Source organism: Astyanax mexicanus, chromosome 1, assembly GCF_023375975.1.
Source record: "Astyanax mexicanus isolate ESR-SI-001 chromosome 1, AstMex3_surface, whole genome shotgun sequence".
Taxonomy (NCBI): Eukaryota; Metazoa; Chordata; class Actinopteri; order Characiformes; family Acestrorhamphidae; genus Astyanax; species Astyanax mexicanus.
The window spans coordinates 42,089,369-42,115,613 of record NC_064408.1 but is presented as its reverse complement, the minus strand read 5'-3'; the positions used below and the strand labels follow the sequence as shown (position 1 = coordinate 42,115,613).

Here is a 26,245-nt window from a genome sequence, read left to right as displayed (position 1 = left end):
AAAAAATAAATCAAGTCACAATTATCTTTTTCATTTTGAGTATTTGATTGATTAATTATGTATATTTTAGACATGCTACAAACGTTCTTGGCATGTGTGGGACAGTTGTTACAGTGGAGTGACTGTATTTAAATACATTTTGCAAACTGTACATAATGTAAAAAAAAACACTTACATTGTTACGTACAGAAGGATGAGAAAGCAGATGTAAAAAGGCAGGTATAAATAATTTAATTAAACAAAAAGATAAACAGAAGCAAAACCAAAAGCAAACACGGTAAGAAAACTAAAAAACAAATAAACAAGACAAAGCAAACTAAACTACCCAACAAGACTAAAGATAACAAAACTAGATTAATTTAACAATACTGAAAAGTAAGAAACAAAACAACTGGGACCAGAGTAGGCGCACACATCGCATAGCATACTCCACAATACACATTGAAACAAGGGGGCTCATATACTCAAAGGGGGTGAGGAACACTTGGGACCGGTAACAAGTGGGCGGGGTAACAAACAAGAGGGGTGGGAACACAGATGACAGGGCTGGGCTATGGCAGAGACAAGACAATAGCACAGGACCATGTAATCAAAGAGCACATGGGGAAGGAAAACAAATCAAGCTGAAAGGCAGGACAGAAACAGAAAAAAAAACAGAAAAGGAAACACACAAGACATACAAAGGCTAAAGGTGTGGTATTGTTTCAGAAGTTGACACATTGAAGTTTATAATACAGACAATATAACATTGGACAACAGTGTAAATAGTTTTTGTTAGTTATTTATTTATTGGTAGAATAACAAAACGTGTTACATCCATCCCTGATCTTCCCCTATTTATAATGTATGTACAGCATCTTTATAATAGTGTACTAGGATGTGGAATACATAGTTACACATTTCTAAAATAATAATAATTATTATTATTTTTAATAATAATGCATGTAATATATCGTATGATAACTCATTTTAGCTTAGTGTATTCTGTTCTATTTTATTTTTTGGTTATTTATTTTATTTTCTCGAGAAAAAAGGCTGCTGATCTGCACCTATCAATCAATCCAGCTGTTGCGCTCTGTCCCCGCCCACTCCGCCTGCAGGCCACGCCCGTGCGAGCCTGACGTCACTGCGCTGCCACTTGTGTTGGAATACAGCAGCAGCGGAGCAGCAGCAGCAGCAGCACCTGGACACCCATCATCTCTCTCTCTCTCTCTCTCTCTCCTCCTCTCCGAGACGAGGACAGGGTCATCCTCCTGCTCTACCCTTCATTCCTACGGTAAGAAACCGCCGCCACGCTGCTCCGCCCTTTATCTCCCACTCCTCTGTTCTTTACTGTGTTAAAGAACTCGCGGAAGCTCCGTTTATTCTGTCCTTTATTGTGCGCGTGTGAAAGAGAGAGAGAGAGAGAGAGAGAGAGAGAGGGTGTTCACTGTTCACATATAACGCTACGTGTCTGCAGCCAGCAGCGTTTTTTTGCTAGGCTAAGTTTTCAGTTGCACGCTGTGTGTGTGAGAGTGTGTGTATGTGTAAGAGAGAGAGAGAGAGAGAAACAGAGAGAGCACATGGAGAACAAAAGCTCGAAACCTAAAGCTTTGCTAAAGAACAGCACTTGACCTCCTCCACCTCCTCCTCCTCCTCCTTCTCCACTGCTGCTGTTTTCAGTCCCATCACCCCAGCAGGACTAGCTGTGCAGGTTTAAAACCCCTGGATCCTTTATTCCACTGCAACACTACACCTCTGACATTTAAAGGCTTCCCCTGTTGGGAGAAAAAAAGACTACACCTGTCCTGGTCAGCTTTGGGCATCTCCTGTAATCCACACAGGCAATCTGATAGTGATCATTCAGAGGAATAACAATATTGTCTCTGTCACTGTCTCTCACCTGCAGCTTCCCAGAAGATCCGACTTACTAGGGAGGTGTCCGTTTGTTAAGAGAGCAGGACATGCTGTCACATTTACCATTCTCTCATACATCACTTTGAGTCTCAGAACAACAGCAGAATGTGTGTCATACCAAAGAAAAAGAATGGAGTGTCAGGCACATATTCTATATCGCCGTTGTCCAACATCAACATTTTGATACAATGTAAAGTCAATGCCAGATTCAAATAATGGATCAACATGAAAAACAGCACAACATGTATACAGCTCTGGAAAAAAAAGAGACCACTAAAAAATTTCTAAGTTTCTTTGATTGTACCAAACTGAAAACCTCTGCAATATAATCAGGAGGAAGATGGATAATCACAAGCAATCAAACCAAGCTGAACTGCTTGAATTTTTGCACCAGAAGTAAAGGCATAAAGTTATCCAAAAGCAGTGTGTAAGACTGGTGGAGGAGAACATGCCAAGATGCATGAAAACTGTGATTAAAACCAGGGTTATTCCACTAAATATTGATTTCTGAACTCTTAAAACTTCATGGATATGAACTTGTTTTATTTGCATTATTTGAGGTCTGAAAGCTCTGAATCTTGTTTGTTATTTTAGCCATTTCTCATTTTCTGCAAATAAATGCTCTAAATAACAATATTATTATTTGGAATTTGGGAGAAATTTTGCCTGTAGTTTATAGAATACAACAACAATGTTTATTTTACTCAAATATATACCTATAAATTGCAAAATCAGAGAAACTGATTTAGAAACTAAAGTGGTCTCTTAATTTTTTTCTAGAGCTGTATATATTGCTTTATTGTGACATGGACGATATTTCATTTTATATGTAGTTAGAGTATGTAGAGGGGGTGCATCTGTGACAACTTGCCTATTAAACCCTATTAGAGGGTGAATTCTACAAATAATAGTATCAGGTATATATAGTATCAGGTATGTTGTTTTTTTGTTGCATTTTCCACATAATTATAAATATAATAATTATAATATTACTACATATACTGTTTTTAAGGAAAGAAGCAGTAATGACAAAATGTTACTGAGTTAAAATGAAAGTTTTTAGCAAGCTAAATATACTTGTTTATACTTGGGCAAATAATGTAATGTAAGCTGTGCCTTAATGCGTGTTCAGAAAGTCTTGTTTCAGCTCTGGTCAGTGGTGTGTGCAGTGTTGCTGGCTCTTTTAAACCCTGTAGTGCTCTTTTGTCCAGGGTTCATTTCTTTTCACACTGCTGAATCAGGCCTTTACTGGGATTGACTGACTGACACAGTGAATCTGCAGCAGGTAGTGTGTGCCAGCTGAGGTACAGTCACTGTCCTGTTATTATTCTCGTTCTTTCTCTGTCTTTAAAACAATGTTATACACATAATACAAATTATGCAGATGCAGATAACATTATAGAAAATTGAAAAATGAGTTCATGTACGTTATTTATATATATATACACTGTACACTGACATGCCAAAAGTTGCAGTACAGGATCTAGTATTATGTCCCATGTTGGTTTTTGCCTTGTTCTATGGAAGCTAAAGAACTCTGCAGTAGAAGTGTCATATCGAATTGTATGCAATTATGTAAAAAAAATCTGACACAATAAAAAACCCTGCATATCTTGATACCATTGAAAGCAGGCTATTTTTTGCTATTTAGTACTATATTAACTTTTATGTGAAGTTTATGTGCATGCACTAAATATGCTGCACTTTAATTTTGTTGTAGTTTTTTGTTGTTACCCTACTGTTATTTTTGTTACCTATTTTGTTTTGTTAAACTATTATAATGTATTTTATTTTTTTACAAAATAAGAGTTTTGGTAAGTTACTGTTTACTAATTAGACAAACATTTCGATATTTTTTAATAAACATTCTTACATTTATACTACATAAAACCTTAATGTTTAATTATGATTTAATATTATATTAATTAAATGCCGGTAGGAAAGCACATATTAACATTAACGGCAAGTTACCTAACTTTACCGCCGGGAGAACTAAGGTTAGCGGAGCACTAGCTAACAATAGCGGAGAGAGAACTAAAGTTAGCGGAGCTCTAGCTAACATTAGCAGAGAGAGAACTAAGGTTAGCGGAGCACTAGCTAACATTAGCAAAGAGAGAACTAATGTTAGTGGAGCGCTAGCTAACAATAGCAGAGAGAGAACTAATGTTAGCAGAGCGCTAGCTAACATTAGCAGAAAGTTCGCTAATATTACCATGGAGACAAACTAAGGTTAGCAGAAAGCTAGCCAACATTAGCAGCAAGCTAGCTAACGTTACAGGGGAGAGAACTAACATTAGCAGCAAGCTAGCTAAAATTAGTGGGGAAAGAACTAAGATTACCAAAGAAATTGTAACTACATTTTAAGTTGATTTACAATTAAATGATTTCTATTGAGGTCCTAAAAAGCATTAAATTTGTCTTTTAAAATGGTGCAAGAGTCCTGTTTAAATGCAGCACTGGGAACAGGCTGGTAGTGTGGTTGTAACTGTAGGTAAATGATGATGTATGTGAAGTAGGCTAGTGATGTTACTGCTTGCCTCAGCTCTTCAGGCTGTGTAAATGGGCCACGGTGGCCAGAGCTGTAAATCCACTGTTAGCAGCAGGATTGGACAGACGTTGTGTGTGCTGACCACTCGGCCAGTCTCTTATCAGCTCTGTGATAAACACGTTATCTTTTGTACTGTGGAGTGACATTGTCGCCAAGAAACGTCTAGAACGGGTATATATTATACCCCTGCTGTAGGGAACAGGTGCTGTGTATGTGTGTGTATTTGTGTGTGTGTGTGTGTGTGTGAGCATTATGGTCTCGGAAATGAAATCTGCTCTGAAAAAGCATTATTGTGCAGCTTGTACATCTGCCTGAAGCCTTCTGTGTGCTCGAATTATCTTTGAATAATATTCTACTGTAATCCTTGTGTTATAGATTAATCTATGCACTGCAGCAGTCCCTTTATAATAAGGACATAAATAGTAACAGTGCAGTCATATCTATCTGTCTTCATATGTCCGAGGATTTGTGGACATGCCTTCTAATGCATGCTTTCACCTTTTTTAGAAGTGCGAGTGCACAAAAAGCTTGTTTAGTTCCTGTAGAGAAGTACAGTACAGGACTCTCTGTATACCTTGCCTAATGCCACACATGGGCTAGGGGGGGTATAAAGCCCCCCCAGTATTTAGCTGTGGAGGAGTGGAACTGTGTTCTCTGGAATGATGGTGCTCCATGCAATTCTTTTGTGATGAGTTTTGGGGTTCAGGATGAGGTGGGATGGTGATCATCCAATATCCCAACCTCACTAATTCTTGTCTTGTTTTTGACACTGAATGCAAAGAAAATCCTCACAGCAATAGTCCAACATCTAGTATAAAGTATTTAAAGGAAAGTTGTGACAGTTATAATCATGTGATGGTACTGAATCTCAACTTGTGTAGTGGTACACTACACAGGACAGATATCTCTAGAGTAGGGCTGGACGATATGGCAAAAATCTATATTATGATATACAAGTTTTAAGAGTTCAGAAATCAAAATTTGGTGGTTTTTAATCACAGTTTTCATGCATCTTGCCATGTTCTACTCCACCAGTCCTACACACTGCTTTTGGAGAACTTTATGCAAAAATTCAAGCAGTTCAGCTTGGTTTGGTGGCTTGTGATCATCCATCTTCCTCGTGATTATATTCCAGTGGTTTAGAATGATTGGTAACAGTTTTATGAAAAAATGTATCAGAGTAAAAGTACTAAACTCATGGAAAATATTTAGTGAAGTAAAAGTGGAAGTAGTAGAAACAAATATTATTCCAGTAGATACAGATGAGATACAGCATTTTACTACTTAAATACAGTAGTGAAGTAGTTCTTTTCATTACTATACATCTCTGATCAGCAGTGGCAGTTTCTGCTATTTAAATACTCTTTCATTTACAGTGCAGTTTTATTTTATTTTTGCTACACATCTTCCAGTTAAACAGGGTTTTTACACTCTCTGTAATGAAAATTACAGTAGGGTCAGTGTTCTATAAGTACTGATGATACCCTTGATATGCTTATTGTTAATACGATAAGAAAATTGATTACAATATAATAAAATATTGATATATTTGGCAGCTCTACTCTAGAGTTAGCTCACCTAACCCTGTTAGCTAGAACTTTCAGTTAGACAGTATTAGCCTAATTTGTCACTGTTATCCATGTTGGCTTGTGTTAGCCCATTAGCGCTGCCTTAGCAAATTAGCACACTTGGCTGAAATGAGCTTCTTTTTCAAAATATTCAAATAATCAATTTATGCAAATTTCAGTAGCTGTAGCTTTTGAGGTTCTCTTCAGAGTCAAAATCACAAAAGCAGGTCTGTTAGAGATTACTGACCAACTCCACACATTTTGAGGTAAGTGTGTGATGATTCAGGCGTGTGGTTAGCGTAATGCTAATTAAAAGTGTATAAGTATCTGTTTCATTTTTAGCTTGATTAGCCGCCTGACTAAAATAGAAGCAAACAATGGATACCAGACATGGATGATCATCTACATTTTGGATAGAGAAGGAAATGAATTCCTGCTCCTGTTCCTTTAAAAACACCACACTAGGACCAATATGGAAAGAAAGTGCCATCTTTCTACCCCTGAGAGAGCAAAGCCAGTTGTGCTCTCTCTGACTCTGGTTGCTGATGGCAAGCAGCATGATCCAGGATTTGAACCAGCGGTTTTCTGATCATCTACATTAAGGATAGAGAAGGAAATGAGTTCCTGTTCCTTTAAAAGCATTGTGGGATATGAATACAAGTACTGCACTCCCAATTACAGAATTCTCTTATCCCTGCTCTAATGCTCTGCTGCATGGTATTATCAGGGACAGCTGGGATTTGAAATAAATTATATGCTGCTGCCGCCTGATAGCTTAAAAATGCCTGTCCTTTTTTTGACATAACACAAAGAACTAGGCCAAAGACTCACGTTAGAGTGGACAACATGATAATAAAAGCAGAGGCACCTTCAAAACTGAGACTTATTGCCAGTTTTTATTGCATTGTCAGTACTTGGTCTGCTGGCATGTACGGAGCAGTAGTAAAATAATACACTTAAACACAATAACAGTATAAAAGATGAAAAATCCAAGCTATGCTAAAGATCCTGTTGCTGCAAGCATGTCATGTAACACTACCTCACATACCACACATAAACACACACTTGCTGGGGTATGTGGTGGCCAAACTGTTGTTTGATTAATGTGATAATCTAAAATGTTGCAAATACAGAGAGAGAGAGAGAGAGAAAGAGAGAGAGTCAGTCTGCTACCCAGAGCATGGTTCAGATGATTAAAGGCCCATGTCCTACATTTTTCTTGCTTTTCATGTTTTTCCATGAGGTCAGTTTATATCCATATGTGTCTGTATTTTTGCAGAAACATTCACAATAAATTTGTTATAGTATTCGTTACTGTGCCTTAGAGTACACAGTATGTAATATTGCGATTGTTGAAGAAAATACCTTGCATCTCCTTTTAAATGAAAATTATTATTTTTCGATTTTCTACCTTTTTCTCCATAATTTTTCACTTGTTAGGACAGGACACTATCAGTAGTAATGCACCCAACACTAGGAGGTTACACTAGAGGCTAGGACTTCTATCCTCTGATAAATGTGAAGTCAGCCTCTGATGCAGCATCATTATGTAGCCAGCAGACATGGAGGAAAGCGTAGCACCCCAGTTTTACTACATCAACCAACAGACACTAGGACCCTAAGAAAGCAAAGCCAGTAGTGCTATCTCTGACTCCGGCTGCTGATGACAAGCAGCATGATCCAAGACTTGAACCAGCAATTCTCTGATCAGTATTTCCGTTTTTTAAAACACAACTGTGGCACCTGCTTAAGACTTAGTTAAACTTAGGTCTCAGAGTTCAAAGATGTTTTTTTGGAACTTAGCAAGGTTTCACCAGGTTGCACAGTTTGAGGCAAATGTTGGACGATTTAGGCAAGCTGTTAGCACTAATTGGTAAAATCCTTGGTTCTATTACTTACATTTTATTCAGCTATATTATCCTTGCAAGTTCAGTTCAAAACTAAAACTAGAGAACTTTAGACATCGAACAACATTTGGCTCGGTGTTATTTTGGCTTCGGCGGAGGTACATTTGAATACCTGCAGTGTATCACCAGCACTGATTGTCATACAGACACTTGAATTTAAAAACAGTGCTGGACCAGGACACACACACCCTGCGGCAATGTAGTATTTAAAGCAGCCATTAGTACTATTTAAATCAGTGCAGCATGTTCAGATCATCTCTCTTTATACCTTTGAATCTTAAATCACATGACATTAATAGTTTTGCACACAGTGTATCTCAAAGGTGAGTACACCCTTCACAATATTTGTAAATATTTTATTTTAATCTTTTCATAGAACAGCACTGAAGATATGGCACTTTAATACAATGTAAAGTGGTCAATTAGCTGTGCCCTCAAAATAACTCAACGTGCACAGCAATAAATGTTCAAATTGACCGAGCTGTACACTGACTACTTTAAAACATGTCAAAGTGTCATATCTTTAAGATGTTACCAAATATTTAGAAAATGTTTTCACATATGTGAGATATTATATACATCTAAAAATGAATAAATAATATTGAAAAAATAAGTCTTTGAATTTTTTTGCACATTCATAAAGATAGTAGTTTAATAGGTAATTCCTGCAGCACGTGTGAAACATGTATTTAAATATATATGTATTAGTTGAAGTAGCTTTAGGGGTCTATACATTTGGTCAGATATGAGAAAGAGTAGTGTAGAGTGACTGACCTAGAAAATTGCTCTATATGTTACGGAAACTCTAATACACTCTCCTAGAGGACACAGACTGCCCCAAATACTACAGCTGTATGTGTGTGTGTGTGTGTATGTGTGTGTGTGAGAGAGAGAGAGAGAGAGAGAGAGAGAGAGTGTGAGTGAGTGTGAAGTATTCACAGATTGAGTCTCTGTGTCCCCAAAACACTCTTTAATGTTATCGCTTCCATAGTCCATAAATCAGGCAGCTTAATACACACATACACAGACTATATATATATATACCGTACCAGTCAAAAGTTTAGATACACCTTCACATTATTCAATGTTTTCTACATTTAGATTAATATTAAAGACATGAAAACTATTAAGGACATCAAGGCATTACATAGTAAACAAAAACAAGGGTTTGTCCTCCACAATCCCATGACCTAAACCCAAATAAGATGGGTGATTTGGAATGATGTGGAGCTTAAAAGTGTGAAGAAAAAGCACCAAATATTGTTGCAACACCTCCAGGAAGCCTTTCAAGATGTTGAGAAAACTATTCCAGGTGACTCTACCTCATAAAGACTTGGGTCTCGGGTCGTTGTCTTGTTGAGGTATCCAGCTCCGGCACAACTTTAGCTTTGTTACTGATTCTTAAACATTGTTCTCAAGAATCTGCTGATATTGACTGGAATTCATGCAACCCACAACTTTAACAAGATTCCCAGTACCTGCACTGAACACACAGCCCCACAGCATGATGAAACCTCCACCAAATTGTTTGTCTTGGAATGCTGTGTTCTTTTTTCACCATGCATACCGCCCTCCAAATAGCTCAATTTTAGTTTCATCAGTCCACAGCACCTTATTTCAAAATGAAGCTGGTTTGACTAAATGTACTTTAGCTTTAGCATACATCAAGCGACTCTGTTTGTGGCGTGTGCTCAGCCTCTCCTTGTGTAAAGTGCACTGAATAGCTGAATGATGCACAGTGACGCCATCTGCAGTAAGATGATAATGTAGATGTTTGGAGCTGGTCTGTGGGTTGACTATGACTGTTCTCACCATCCTTCTTCTCTACTTATCTGAGATTTTTCTTGTTCTGCCACTTCTGGTCTTAACTAGAACTGTGGCTGTGGTTCTTCCATTTCCTCACTATGTTCCTCACAGTGGAAACTGACAGCTGAAATCTCTGAGATAGCTTTTTGTATTCTTCCCCTAAACCATGATGTTGAACAATCTTTTTTTAGATCATTTGAGGGTTGTGTTTTAAGCTCCCATGTTGCCACTCTTCAGAGTAGAACCTAAACCCTTTCTCACAATTGGATTCACCTGTGTATGTAGGTCAAGGGTCAGTGAGCTTAGCGAACCACTGTTGTGTTTCAATAATTAGCGCTCAATGTATTCAAATCATTAAAACAACATGGGTGCCCAAATTTATGCACCTGCCTAATTTAATTATTATATATAATTGAAGAATTATTGCATACTTTCTGTAAATCCTATAAACTTCATTTCACTTTTTAAATATCACTAGGTCCATCTGCTATATGATACATTTAACTGAAATTACTGATCCAAACAACCAATTATTTATATAGGAAAATAATCATGAAACATATCATACCACTGTATCTATATTGGGCCTATAAATACCAGAGTACCGTGTGAGGCACAGTTTGTAGAGCAGGGCTGAATACCTCTGAAAAGCACACATACCGGTATGCAGCCAGAATATACTTGGTTTAGAAAGGCTGTGGAGTGTTTACATACTTGTTCAGAGGGTGAAAGCGCTTTCCTGAGCCTGGCATGCTTTCTGTTACTGGAAGTGGTATTGTGTTGGATCAGAGCTGAACAGAGCCAGCATGCCATTGTGTTGTGAGCTGCAACTAAATAATAGTGTTTGACTCCGTTTTAATGCTCGGTAGTGATTTATTTACTAGGCGTGCACAATGATAGTGGAATTCTAGCAATTATTTACAATGTAAATTACAATCAAATTCATGTTTAATTACAATGTAATAGTATTTTAATAATAGTGCAGAAAGGGCAAACAGTGAGGGGCATTGTGATCTCAATGGCAAATAGGTAAATTTGTCATTAAGCTTCATATAATATACATATATATAGCATAGAATGACTACAGAAAGATCATAATTAATTAATTTATTTAAGTTTCTCCTATTGTTGACACAAATGTGCAGATGTGTTTAGCACTGGAACTGTGAAACTGTGAAGCAGTGAAACTGTGCTTTGGACTGATGGTGCTCCATCCAGTACTTTTGGGATGAGTTGAGGATGGGATGGGGTGGTCATCATCCAACTTTTTGAGTCTCACTAACTGTCTTGTCTCTAAATACAAGAATATTCCCTGAACATTAGATACAGTTACTTCCGACACAATCTGGATACAGTCTTTTGTAATATCATTCAGTTAGGAGGAATAGGATATGAGCTGGTTTCCCCAATACTTTTTTATATTGTATGTCATGTTAGTCATGTGAAAAAAATGGACATATTACGAATACCTTTGTCTTTTTTTTAAACATATGAACGATTGATCTTCGTCTGAATAGGTAATCTAGCTCAACAAATAAAACTAAAGAAATGTAATAAAAAGAAATGCTTTTTTTTGAGGAAAAATTAGGACATTTCCACATTTTTAGCACATCAGCTGCACGTGACGACCATGGTTAGAGAGGACACTGGAGGATTCTGTCTTATTTAATCCTCAGACATTATTTTGGTTTGATCTTGATTGTTGAAGTGAGTAGATCACCATGGCCAGATTAATATCACTTATATCGGCTTCAGATATTGACCTATCTGATAAACTTCGGTCAGAGAATATGGGAATATAAGAAGACTAGCATAAATTATTTTATGTATTAGGTAAGATTATACGGGCTATTCCACCAAATGGGTGTGCCATTTCCATCTCCAGGAAATTATATATATAAATGTACACACAAAATAACGTTAAAATGCATTATATTGTTAAGCATGGTGTCTCGAAAGTTGACCTTATTGCAAAGGTAAGATATGTTATAACAAAATAATAAAAAGTATTTAGAACATTGAAAAAATAGCATTTATTACCTGTCCCCACTCTCTAACTATAAACTTTACCATAAAATATAATTATTAAAATACTTTTTAAAACATTGTGCGTTGTTTTGAGACTACAAATCCCATCTATGCATTAAAAATATATTTTTCATAATAACTCACAGCAACTTAGGGCATCTCAGGATTAACTGCATGTTGAAGCCTGGGTAGAACTAGCACAAGCCCAATGCAGAGAAGGAAATGTGATTTTTACTTTTACTCTACTAAATGATATATTTTTTCTAATTTATGATTAAAAATGATGTCCCACTACTGACTACTGATGTCCCACTAATAGTGCTGTATGGCAAACTGGTGGAGTTTAGATTCTCTGCCTGAGGTTTCCAAGGTTTCCCACCCCTTTCCTTAAGAAAATGGTCTCTTTTTAGTTATATTTTTTATTGTATATAAATATGTGGTGTAATAATTACAATATAGCAAAGTAACAAATCAGGAAACAGGAAAATTTCAACATCACAATGCTACATCTGCAGGAATTGAGTGATACAACCATGTCAGCATGGACCGTTACCAAATGTAATCAAATAAATACTTTTAGTATCTTACATGCAGTAGTGTGTATTTTGTGAATGGGCAGTTTTTCACTACCTAGACTGAAACTCTGCTTCTGGAGCACCAGTGGGTCAGGGATTAGATACAGCCATGCTCCTCGGGGAGATTTAACTGTGCATTGCTACACTCTGCCCGCCGGCTCCCGCTGAAGTTTAGAGATGAGCGCTCTCTCTGCGGATTCCTGAAGCTCTGAAGCTGCTGAGACTCTGCAGACTCTCACACATTGAGCAGCAGTGAGCTCTTCTGCATGCGCTGGAGCTTCAGCATGTGCTGTTAGTGAAGTTAGCAGTGCAGCGTGGAAGACTGGGCCGCGGCTCATGTGCTTCCTGTGTGAACAGAGCAGCCCTTCTTCCCGGAGCACAAAGCATGCTGGGTAGGCCGCAGTGGACACACAGTGGGAGCTCTGTTAGGAAAGGAAGTGTAGCTGAATGCTGATTGGTCCATGCGTGCGCAGGTGTCCATCCTAAACCAGTCAAAGGAGACTTGTATATGTGTGGATATGTGTGAGAAAAGGAGAGCGAGAGAGAGAAATTGTGAATGTGTGTTTTCAGAAAGAAGAAGAAACATACAGCTCTGGTAAAAGAAATATGAGACTACTTACATATGTTTTGGAGATACATGATTTTCATTGCACAGTGATGATATTCATGTCATGTCCATAGTGTCACTGTCATGCAAAAACATTGTACTTCAATTACAGTAAAAGTGAATATAAAATATTTTGATTCCAGGTTATTATGTGTAATTTATATTGGAATATTCATCATAACATTTTGACACAATGTAAAGTCAATGCCAGATTCAAATTATGGAAAGACATGAAAAACTATGAAATATATATATAAAAGTATATATATACATATATATATATATATATATATATATATATATATATATGTATATATATCTGGAAACAAATAAGAGACCCCTTAAAAATGAGGAGTTTCTTTGATTTTACCAAATTGAAAATGGAATATAATCAAGAGGAAGATGGATGATGGATGATCATAAGCCATTAAACCAAGCTGAACTGCTTGTATTTTTGCACCAGGAGTGGCATAGTTATCCAAAAGCAGTGTGTAAGACTGGTGGAGGAGAACCTGCCAAGATGCATGAAAACTATTGATTTGTGAACTCTTAAAACGTCGTTATTTCAGTCATTTTTCATTTTCTGCAAATAAATGCTCTGAAGGAAAATATTTTTCTTGGGGAGTCTGTAGTTTATAGACGAAAACAACAAAATGTTCATTTTAGTCAAACATATACCTAGAAATAGCTAAATCAGAGAAACTGATTCAGAAACTGAACTGACTTAATTTTTTTTCAGAGCTATGTTTTAAATGGACAAAAAATATTGGGACATTTGCAAATTCATTGTTGCTACTGAATCAAGAGTATAAAAGGAGTTTATGCTGCATTTTGGAGTAAATTCCTTTACTGACCAGGGAAAGATTTCTACAGGTTTTGGAGCGTTACTGTGAGGAGTTGATTGTAGTTCACCTCACTTCAGACATACCGAGCCCAAAACAGCATTGAGACAATTTCCGTCCCCGTGACTTTTAGAGGAGCATCACAGTGATTCTAAACCTGCTATTTTAAGGTAAAGATGCTACATAGTCTTGCTTGACAGGACTGCTTTACAGTCAGGGCAGTCTGGATGATGTCTTTACTGTGGAACTGAAGTGTTTATCCACACACACTCCGTCTGAGGACTTTGGGCTGTGTGTGTGTGAGTGCGTGTGAATGAGTGTGTGTGTGTGTGTGTGTGTGTGTGTGTTACGCAGTCTGGCGTAGTATTGCTCTGGCTTCCTTCACTGTCCCCAGTGTATTCTTCTCAACCAAGCAGCTGGCAGCTCCTATCAGACTCTGGCCATAAGGTGTGTGTGTGTGTGTTGAACAGATTGTGTGTTGCAATTTATTGCACACCTCTCCACCTCTATTTGCTGCACTTCCAGTTTATACCTGCTGACATACACTCTCACCCTCCAACACACACACGCACCTTGTATCCTTGTGTCTTTTTTTTCTTCTCTTGTCATCCATTCATTGCTCTTGTCTTCTGTCTTCTCTTCTCTGTTTTTTTCTTTTATGTCTTCTCATCCTTTGTCATATTTTCTTTTCTTCTCTTCTTTTCTCTTCTCTTCTCTTTTTTTTGCTTTCTTCTGCTCCTTTCTTTTCTCTTATCCTTGTCTCTTATCCTATTATTCTCTTGTAATCTTTTTTCTTGTTTTCTTTTGTTTTTTTTCTTCTTTTTTCTTTTCTCTCATCTTGTATTCTCTTTTTCCTTTACATTCTCTTTCTTTTTTATTTCCTCTTATGTTGTCCTCTTTTCTGTTTTCTTCTCTTGTTTTGTCTTCTGTTCTTGTCTTCTCATCCTTTGTACTCTTTTTGTGCTCCTTTCTTTTCTCTTCTCTTGTGTTCTCTTGTCTTTTTTTCCTGTCATCTTTTTTTCTTTTATCTTATCCTTTTCTTTTCTTGTCATCTCTTTTCTTGTTTTTCATTTTGTTCCTTAATATTATATTCTATTTTTTGTCTAATATTGTTTTCTTCCTTTTTTCATCTCTTCTCATGTTGTACTCTTTCCTGTTTTCTTCTCTTATTTTTTCTTCTTCTCTTCTCTTCTCTTCTCTTCTCTTCTCTTCTCTTCTCTTCTCTTCTCTTCTCATATCTTCTCTCTTTTATTCTTCTGCTCCTTTCTTTTCTCTTATCTTGTGTTCTCTAGTCTTCTCTTCCAGTCATCTTCTCTTTTTTCTTTTTTATTATCCTTTTCTTCTCTTGTCATCTCTTTTCTCTTGTTTTCTCTTGTCTTTTCTTTCTTCAAATGATCTCCTCTTTTCTTTTCTCTTGTCTTCTTTTCCTTCATCTTCTCTTCCTTTTTTTATCTCTTCTCATGTTGTTCTCTTTCATGTTTTCTTCTTTTATTTTGTCTTCTGTTCTTGTCTTCTCATCCTTTGTCATCTTCTCTTCTCTTCTCTTCTTTCCTCTCCTCTTTTCGACTCTGGTCTCTCCTCCTCATTAGAGGCTGGAGAACAGGCTGTGTTTCATTTCCGCTCCAGTGGTGCAGGGGGTAAATGGGGATTGTGAATGCGGACTGAGATAACGCTGTTATTCCAGATCCATAGCTCTCTGAAGCTTTACTAAATCTGCTTTGGAATGGAGTGTGAAACGACTCAGACGTTCCAGTTTTTTCCAGTGTTACGCTTTCTGTTAACTGCTCCAGTTAACTCACCGGTTTCACATGGTTTGTTCAATGTGTGGAGTGGACTTCTTATATATGAATATGTTTTATGTGTTATTTTTCAAAAAAAAAATTTACCAATTGCAGTTGTGCACCTTTAGTTAGAAGGTCATGTATCAGCATTAAGCCTCTACAAGTCCAGAGATTTGCTGTACTCTCGTAATTCCATATGTATGTGTGTGTGTGTGTTCTGTCTCCACACAAGTCAGATCGATGGAGGGTGTAGCCGTTTTACTGCTGTTCTCAGCTCTTTACCCATCCATCCATTCGTCCATCCATGCCCTCTTCTTTCTGTGTCTCTCTCTCTCTCTCTTTTTCCCTGGCGTATGGTGTGTGAATGAGACTCAGGATGTTAGCAGCCAGTAATGGAGTCTTTATTTGCTGTGAGCTGATGATTAAAGGATGATTAAAGGATGAACGCTTCTGTTCTGCTTGCTCTCCATTTTTAATCCCCCCCTTTTTTTTACCACCCTTAAGTGAAGCTTTAAAGCACCCTTATCATGACAAGCCAAACAGAGAGTGTAATGCAGTATGTAAACAGTGTTTCAAAACATACCCTGCTCCATGCAGTTCATGCATGCAAATTGAGATACAAAAAAAATATTTTGAATTGGTTGTATCTGTAATGTCACAAGAAAAATGTGGTTCATGTTTCCGTCAACCCCTTTTTCATAAGGGCGCATGCTCACGTGCTCCATTACATTCATTAATAAACAGCTTTTCCGTTCAGCTTCCCCTGAGTACTGATTCGGTGCACCCATGACTAATTATACCCCTGCGTATTGAAACCCTGTTTGTATTAACAAATATTATTGTAACTTTGCCAAGTATTGCCAACTCTGACATTACACACTTAGCAGTCTACTTCTGTATGTTGGTTATTGTGTACGTTTGTTTGGTTTTCTGGTTTTGACTTCCGTTTTGTTCAGTCAACAAATGACACATGGTCTTGCCCACATATATACATATAGATTGATCATTAGAAAACATCAGCTCAATTACTATTTAAAGTGTGTGGTACAGAGAAGTAATATTGTGGTAGCATATTGTAATATATTACACAATGTGTATTAATGGTAGGCTTGTGTACAGTGATTCAGCACAGTTCATACAGATGGAGATCAGTGCTGACTTTGCAGTAAGCCCACAAGTTAGTCTCATCGTTGAGCTTTATGGCAGCTGGTACAGCATTGAACAGCTGAATGCATGTGAAGAAAAGCACTGTTCACACCTGGTCATCATGTGACTAGAATCTGGATTGTAATCGTGATAAGATTTTAACCACAAGAATTTACAGTGAAAAGTGAAGACAGAAACTTTATTTGGCTGTATGATATAGAATATGTACACTACCAGTCAAAAGTTTGGACACACCTTCTTATTCAATATTTTAATTTTCTAATTTGTAAATGAATACTGAAGTCATCCAGACTATGAAGGAACACATAAGGAATCACATAGTAACTTAAAACTGTTAAACAACCCAAAATACTCTGTGAAGTATTTAGGTGGATCTTATCTGGATGCTGTTAACTTGTGGTTTCTGAGAGGTAGGGGTGTCACAATTTCGATATTTCATCGAAATCGATCGAAATTATGTCATGGTCTCAAGCATCGAAGTCAAAAAGAGGATCGACGATCCCTCCAGCAAATGGCACAGCACGCAATGCAAATGGGGCAGCACACTACACAAATGGCGCAGCACACTGTAGCCGACGCCGCTGCTCAAAGAGCAGCCCTTTCTCCAGAGAATGTGGACATTCTCATCTTCTTAAAGAAAAACTTGAAAATATAAAAATAACAGTTGTTTTGTCTAGCCTCAAATATGTTAATAGTTTTGGTACCTTAAGAAGCATCTTTCTACCAGATAAAGTTAATAACATATCTTTATTAAAGAAAAAAACTTGTCACTCTCAAAAGTCTTAAAGTCTTATTTTTCATGTTTAACTGTTATAGTAGGATAGAGTTCAGTTTGTTAAGGCTCTAATTGTTCTATTATTTTTTACATGACTGTTCCTGTATTTCTTTTATTATTTATTTTGTTATGTGCACACTGCTGCTATCAAAAAAGCCACTAGATGGCATTACAAATATATCTTAATTAAATTATTTAAATTTGACCATTAGTGCCTAATGCAGTGTATTACAGATCACTTTGCATCACTTATATCAAGCCCACCATTTAAAATAAGATATTGTAAATTTGATGAATCAAACCAATGAGTGACCATAGACTAATCTAAAACTGGCATAGGTCTCTTCTGTAAAAAAAAATAAAAAATCGTGTCTCTAAAATCGGAAATAAAATCGAATCGAGGATTTAAGGATTTTTTTTGGATTGACTGAGATTAATTTCAAGTAGTTCTTGCCATAACATGGCATAACATTGGACCCTTACCTAAATAACCCTTACCTTACCTGATTACTGTATATCAACTTTGTATACCTTTCCACAACACATTGTAAATTTAAAATATGAAACATATTCTTGTTTCTTTAACACATTTATCTTTACTAAATAATTCCAGATGTTTTTCTTCATAGTTTGGATTATGTTAGTATTAATCTTCCATTTATAACATTGCTGAATTAAAACAGAAATTAAGGTGTGTCCAAACTTTTGAGTGGTACTGTCTATTCTCATGTTGAAATTATTACTGTTGGTTTGTACTGAGAGGGGTGTTGGTTTTAATGCATGTGGTACAGATATGCCATTTTTATGTGGCCTGACCTTATTCAGATATAGTCCTGTTACTAAAGACGCATGTAATAACCAGGTGTTAGTTCTATCTGCTAACTGTGTAACAACAGTTAACAGATGTCTGCACTGACTAGCACTGCACTTTGTGATGGTGTGCAGGGAGAAAAGAAGCTGAGGTCAGTTTATATGATGTCTGGTCACTTTAGACATCAGATGGCATGCAAATTCCATATCACAGGGCCATTTGAAAGAATGATTTTTGATTGTTTAAACAATACAGAGTTATATCAATGATCTCTCTTGTTTTATCTTCCAGAAACATGTAAGCAGTGACTTCACAATTCATTTTTGTGAATTTAACAATAACCGACACAACAAAGAATGTTTATTGATGATGTCCTGGACTGTGTGTTCCAAAACATTCCTTTGGTGTTGATAAAGCTTAAGTAGAATAAAGTAATTGAAATTTTAACGTACTTTAAATTGTCACATATTTGTTTAAAATAAGAAAAACTATATAGATACAATATATAAATAAAAGTATTACTTTTGATTGTCTTTTAAAGAAAAAAAGGTTTGGTTTCCACCTTCACCCTGTAGTGGACGTTGTGGAGAGCCGAAGCAGACTTGTCTGGACTTCTCCCAGTGGCTCAGAGGGTTCAAACAGTGGACGCTTGTGTGTTCTTGGTGATCAAAGCTGCTTTGTGTACTTCCTCAGCCCTGCCTGCCTAAACAGGAAGCCATGTATGATGTCATTTCCTGGTACTGCCCTTAAGAAGCACTTTCAGCTGAATTCCCGATGGATCCACCCGCAGCTCTGAGGCCAGATAGCAGAACTGTTACTGATTTTTCTGAATGTGAAAGGAACATTGCTGGGCCAGCAGACTGGGAGGCTGCATCTGATAGGTGTACCTGAGAGTTCTGCATGCCAAAACGTGTTTTATAAATCTAATGAAACCTGTGGAAATGTACATTATGGGCATATTAGAGAAATTTTACAGTATCTGTCAACAATACAATTGCAAAGTGGTTACTATAGTGTTGCTATGGTATCCCAGGTGGATGATATAGTTTTACATTTTCTGAGGCTGGTACTTCTGATGAACTTATCCTGTGTAATAGACATAACTCTTGATATTCCTTTCCTTGAGCGGTCCTGATGAGAGGCAGTTTCACATAATTGGAATAAAAATTGAAAATCGTAAAGTTGTTTCAATTGTTGTTATATTATTTTAACATATGTAAAAAAAAAAAGTAAAATTTGAATGACTGAATATTTTTAATAATTGAAAGTGCATTGCACTTTAAATTCATGTAATTGTATTATTATTTTATTATTTTATTATATTATCCTTATGTTACCATTATATCAGAGTCATAAACTAGTCTTAAAATAATATTGGGTATGTGAAAGTCTTACTAGTAATTTCTGTAGAGATTATTACATTTCTGGCCACAGAACATCACACAGCACTGCTGTTTCATTCTGTAATGCCGAGCAAACCAGAACAGATAAGGTTTCAGTTTTTCAGAAACTTCTAGAAAAGGTAGAACAAGACCACTCACAACTGTATTTATTTAATGAGAATTCAAGAATTTATGTTGGAATAAGAATATGGAAAAGTTGTTTAAATATCATTAATAAATACACCATAAAATAAAATCTCTTAAACAGTGAACATACTGGCTTGTACGTGTTGAAATGTTTTCTATGCTATTCTGTTCTTAGCAAACATAATCAGTAATATGGTGGAGTCATGAAAGCTGACCTTAATGGAGGAAAGTGGGGCCCGCAGTTCTTTAAATATTGTTGTGGGGTCTTTTGTGACCTCTTGAATGTGTCGTCCCTGTGCTCTTGGGGTAATTTTGGTCAGCCAGCCACTTCTGGGAAGGTTCACCACTGTTCCACATGTTCGCAGTTTGTGGATAATGGCTCTAACTGTGGTTTGCTGGAGTCCCAAAACTTTATAAATTACTTTAAAACCCTTTCCAGACTGAAAGATCTCAAAAACTCAATTGTTCATGAATTTCTTTGGATCCCAGCATGGTGTCTAGCTTTTGAGTATCTTTTGGTCTACTTCCTTTTGTCAGACAGGTTCTATGTAAGTGATGTCTTGATTGAGAACAGGTGTGGCTAGAGAAATTGAGCTCAGGTGTTATAAACCACATTTAAGTCAGGTTCTTAACACTTTTTCACACAGGGCAATGTCAATTTTGATTTTTCTTCCTGAATAATTAAAAAACTTTATTTAAGAACTGCATTTTGTGTTTACAAACATGATGAACATGCAAAAAACATGCAAAAAAAAAAGAAACCATGAAGGGAACAAACTTTTTGTACACTATTGTATGTACACTATGTTCTCTGATAGACACATGTTCTGTTTTCTCTCATTTACTGGATAAAGATAATGCAGTACTGTGTGTGTGTCTGTGTGTGTGTGTGTGTGTATGTGTGTATATGAAGAGATGAAGAGTGACAGATGTAGAGAGAATGATGCTGAAAGTAGACAGTGATGGGGAGAGAGAGAGTGAGGGAGAGAGAGAGAGTGACTGATGGAGAAAGAGGGGTGTGTTTGTGTGTTGAGCACTGGAGAGATTCTTTCTCACCTTTTCCTTTGTCTATCTCTTTCTCTTTTTTCGTCTTCTGTTTATTGCTTGGCCTTCTCTTTCTGTCATCTCATTCCCTCCATTCCCATCATCCCTGTTTCCCTTGTTCCATTTTCAGTTCATCTTCTCACTTTTATTCATTTTCACTGCTGTCATACACACACACACACACACACTCCACTGTCCCTCCCCCCATTTTCTCTGTGTCCTCTAACTCTCCTCCCAAAGCCAAGCTCGCATCACTAATCTCCCTCTTTCTCTCTCTCTCTCTCTCTCTCTCTGCAGATGAGTGTAAGCTAGCCGGACTGAACAGAAGACCCTTGAATCCCACCTGCAGTCATGAATGGTAAGAACACTGTTCTTTGTGACTTCGAGAAAGAGAAGACCCTTTCTCTCCTCCTGAACCTCCATACCAAGCCAAATGCAACATCTCTCTCTCTCTCTCTCTCTCTCTCTCTCTCTTTCCCTCTATCCACAATCTCCCATTCCTTCTGCCTTACTCTACTGACTCTCTATCTTTTTCTGCCATCTGTCTCTTTTTCACTACAAGTGACCTGTTTCTCTCTCTCTGTCTATCTCTTTTTTCCACCATCTGTATTTGTCTCTCTCTTCCTCCACCATCCTTCTTTCTGTCTCTCTTTTTTTTCACCATCTAGATTCAAGATTTATAGTAGCTTTATTAGCATGGCATGGCCGCAATGACAAAATACAATTTAACAAAAACATACAATTATAACAAAAATAATAAGAAAGTGAAAACAGTAGTGAGTCAAGATAAGAATAATTAAAATGAATTACATTTCTTTCTCTCTTTCTCTTATTGTCCACCATCTCTTTTACGTTCCCTTTCTCCTCAATCTCTCTCTCTGTCTTTCTCCCTCTCTCTCTCTGACTCTATTTCTCCACAGCCTCTTTCTTTTTTCTCTCTCTCTTTCTGGGTTGAAGGATTGTATTGAGTCGTATTGTTGATTAAGCACTACAGCAGGGCTCTATTTCATCATGGCTGTGCTTCAGACAGAATGGTGTCAGATTTGAACCCCTGAAGTTCAGAATATGCTAATGCAAAAAGACCAGCGCCAAAGTGCAGGAGTCGCACGCAAACGGACTGAAAATAAAAATGCATATTTTCAGCACTGACAATTTGAAAAAAATATAATTCAGCAACTTATTACAAAAGCTCCACACAGCAAATTCATTTTTTTGGGAATAAACTCCCTGAGAGTTAATACTCTCTCATTTTTTGAGTTAATACTCAACTCATTTCAAGTGTTTATGCGTGATTATCAAATACACTCTATGACAGTTTAAAAAAAATTGTGTTATTAAACTAATATTATTCAAAAACATTGTAATATTTTAAAACTCTGGAACATTTAAAAAATGACAACAAAAAGCATGAATATTGGTCACAATAACAATTTCATACTCAGCAAGCGTATGCCAGTGTATTTTTTTGCTGCATGGGAACTTTAATCCTACATTACAGTTTTCAGTGCATTTTCAGCACTTTTTCACAATTTACAGTGCAGAAGATGGTAACTTGTGTGTGGGGGACAACAGAGTCAAACCAAGGCCTAGTATGTCTATACTAGCTGCCAGGTGGAATGACATGAGTGGTGTGCCATATCGTATCATACCCAATAAAATCGCCAACATTTTTCAATATCATTAACAATAGTATACCCTGAAATATCATGCCATATAGCCCACCCCTAAATACTACTTTTTTGTTGTTTTTAGCAAAAGAAAAATTCACACTGTTCTCATTTCCCATTATATATTTACCAGAGACAGATTATTTCTGTCCAGTATCATTTATTTTACTTTAATCCTGGATATATGGAAATATATGGAGTCCATTATTAGTATCGTGCAGTAGTCAAGTCAAGTGACAAAACACTTTTTTTTTTTGCATGGGGTTGAGCTTCACATAGAGAAATACTGTGTATATGAAAATATTCCAAAATGTAAACTTTCCATTAAAAAAATGGGGAATTTATTGCAATTAATATTGCAGGAAATATTGGATAATTTAAAGGATCATACAGTAGCATCAATATACAATTTTTTTATTCAATGTTTTTAAGGATCATATAAATTTTTTTCCAGTATTTTTCTTTTACCAAATATGTACAACTTTAGCTTTGAATATACCGTTTTGTTCCCAACTCCTGTAATGTCCCATTAATTCTCGTGGTAAATTTCCCAACTCTGAAAATTCCCAGGACTTTGCAACCTTGGGTATGGATGAATATGCTTTCTGTTTTTATTTACATTTTGCGCAAAGCTTTTTTCCGTTTTTTTTTTTTTTTTTTTTTTTTTTTTTTGAATTGGGGTTGAGCTTCACGTAGAGAAATACTATGTATATGATATTCCAAAATGTAAACTTTTCATAAAAATGTGGAATTTATTGGAAGTAATAGGAAATATTGGATAATTTAAAGAAACTATGCAGTATATACAGGGTCATCTATGTACTATATTTTTGTCAACATCAGACATGAAGGCATAACGATACAAATGAATAACTATGACACATAGGCAGTTGCAAGCACTTTATAAATGCTTAATTCTCTATGCTTAATTAATCAAAAGAACGCAACTCCTGCCAGAGTAGAGTTCCTCTGCAGCGGAAAATGCATCTGTTGCGTTGGACACAGAAACATTCTCATCAGTTGCCGGTCCTTCTGGCATGAGAGCATGCTTTGATTCAGTGGACACAGATTGTGGGGTAGTGACAATGAAATTTATAATTCAAAAATTGTCCTTAGTAACATCCCCACACCACCCGTCTACATATGACTGAAATGCAGTGTGCCCCTTGAAAGGTGTTCATGACCTTGGCTGGCACCCTGTTAAACTCATCATCAAGCAAATGAGTTGAAAAAGCGTGTCTGATGCATGAGGGATGCATGCTGATCAGATAATTTTATAAACCTCCTACAGTAGACATTTGGTCAAGGTTTTTTTATTATTACTCTCTCTCTCTCTCTCTCTCTCTCTATATATATATATATATATATATATATATATGTATATATATATATACATATATATATATATATATGTATATATATATACATATATATACAGGATTATGAAACTGAAACAGCTGTCATTGTAGTGAGGGAGGTTTCATGGCTAAATTGGAGCAGCCTGGTGGCCAATCTTCATTAATTGCACATTGCACCAGTAAGAGCAGAGTGTGAAGGTTCAATTAGCAGGGTAAGAGCACAGTTTTGCTTAAAATATTGCAATGCAGACAACATTATGGGTTACATATCAGAGTTCAAAAGAGGAAAAATTGTTGGTGCACGTCTTGCTGGTGCATCTGGGACCAAGACAGCAAGTCTTTGTGATGTATTAAGATCAACGGTATCCAGGATAATATCAGCATACCACCAAGAAGGACCAACCACATCCAACAGGATTAACTGTGGATGCAAGAGGAAGCTGTCTGTATATCCAAAAAATATAAAACCATGGCTGCCCTTATCACGGCAGAATTCAATGTGCACCTCAACTCTCCTCTTTCCACCAGAACTGTCCGTCGCCACAATAAACAATAAACGACACAACATACATTCTCTGTCCCTCTCCCTGTGTCCCCCCACCCCCAGACTTGCTTCAATCAGTCTTTAAATATTTACAGTCCACAAATATAACAAAGGACAACTCAAATATCACGTCACTCCAACATCATACCATAAACATACACACAATTGGGCAAATATATGTGTATTTAAATTTCTGAAGAGATCCTTAAAGAGAGTATCTAATCTTTTCCAACTTAAGGTGTTGTACAACTTCATTTATCCACTGAGAGAAAGTAGGGGGAAGAGGATCCTTCCATCTGAGTAATATCAGCCTTCTTGCTAATAAGAGATTGTTTAATAGGGTACCTGGTGGCACAATACCAAATAGTGTCGTCAATAGAGAATAATCTATTGGTCTCTCCAATACTTCAGAGATATGCAGATATATATGCAGCAAATCTGCTGGCAGTTGTCCACAGCGATCACATGTAGGATCTAAATCGGGTTTTATTCTAGATAATCTCAGTTTAGTTCAGTGGATTCTATGCACTATTTTAAATTGTATAAGCATATGTCAAATCGAAGAGGTGTAAACTCTACGTATAATTTTTTCCCAGGTATCTTCTGAAATGTATTCGCCTATATCCTCCTCCTACCTTTACAGTAGACATTTGATAGTAACATCAGGGGTGAGCAAGTTGCATTAATTGCTCGTGCAAAACACTCGTGCTAAACTTAAATCGAAATCGACATCCGAACGTCCTAACCCAGATACTAATGTCTTAACTAATAGCCTCACAAGCACCTAATGTTTTTGAAGCTCTAAATAACTGTAAGCAGTGTTAAATAGTCTGTTGGAATATTGAGCTAGCATGGGTAGCTATAAGATTAGTTTCTACAATGGTAGAAATATCAGACTACACTCACTTTAAATACAAAACAACCACAAACCATTGGATATGAGTGAATTCACAAAAACACAAAGGCAGAAGAAAAAGACACTTTAAAGCAGGTGTGGCGGAACAAGGTGGATATAGTGTTACACAAATGGGGCACAAGGAGAAATAGAATACAAGAAAAATGTAGGAGATGGGCTACGTTAAATAACACTTCAGAAGAGCCATATTAAGCCGAATACAACCTTAGGAATCTCGGAGAGTAAGTGGCCATGGTAATGAGCTGATAAGCTGAATCAGCACTGTTGGATAAAACCACTAAACTCTGTAATGGTATGGCCCAACATCTGAGAGTAAACCTTTGTTTGTATTATTACGCAGCAGATGCAACACAAAATGCTGACTGTGTCCTTTCCATTGGTTACTGATTGCAGGTGCCAACACTGCTGCTTTACTAAACCTGCTGAAGGTATGCTTGCCTGTAGACCATAATCTAATGAGGACTCTGTGCTTTTTCCAATCAAACACAGCTAATTCATCTTATCAGCTATTACCAACTCCTCCATGAAACATTATGAGTGTATCGCAGTGGGAAAATAAGTAAACTGTGCAGAACACAGCTTTTCTCATCTCTGGGATGTGTAGAGACTGTGTGCTGTCCTTCTGTTTATAGAGCGTAGCTGGCAAAACAGTACTTTGAGGAATGTTATTTGAATGTTAGTGACTCTGGGGGAGAAGAACGTCAGCAGTCAGATCCAAAATAATGTCAGACTTCAGGATAGGAAAACACTCCCACGACTGGGCTTTTCTATGGGTGCTAGCATGTACCTTTTGTTGGAATAGTAACAGGATTGGATAATAAAACAAAACAAAAGATAAGAAATTGGAATCTCAATCTATATTTATGTCAAGCAGAT

General features: G+C 36.8%; 1 protein-coding gene across 4 annotated transcripts in view; it reads left to right on the top strand.

Annotated features, from left to right (window-relative positions):
- The first annotated feature begins 1,137 nt into the window (after nucleotides 1-1,137).
- itsn2a (intersectin 2a) overlaps nucleotides 1,138-26,245 on the top strand; it is an 84,335-nt gene continuing 59,227 nt past the window's right edge. For 3 of the 4 annotated variants that reach the window (XM_007260478.4, XM_022683287.2, XM_022683286.2), the window contains exons 1-2: nucleotides 1,138-1,276; nucleotides 21,182-21,242. In XM_007260478.4, the coding sequence (XP_007260540.3) occupies nucleotides 21,236-21,242 (7 nt within the window). In that variant the 5' untranslated portion in view covers nucleotides 1,138-1,276; nucleotides 21,182-21,235. The remainder of the gene's footprint in view (nucleotides 1,277-21,181; nucleotides 21,243-26,245) is intronic. The other variant, XM_007260479.4, reaches the window with a different exon arrangement.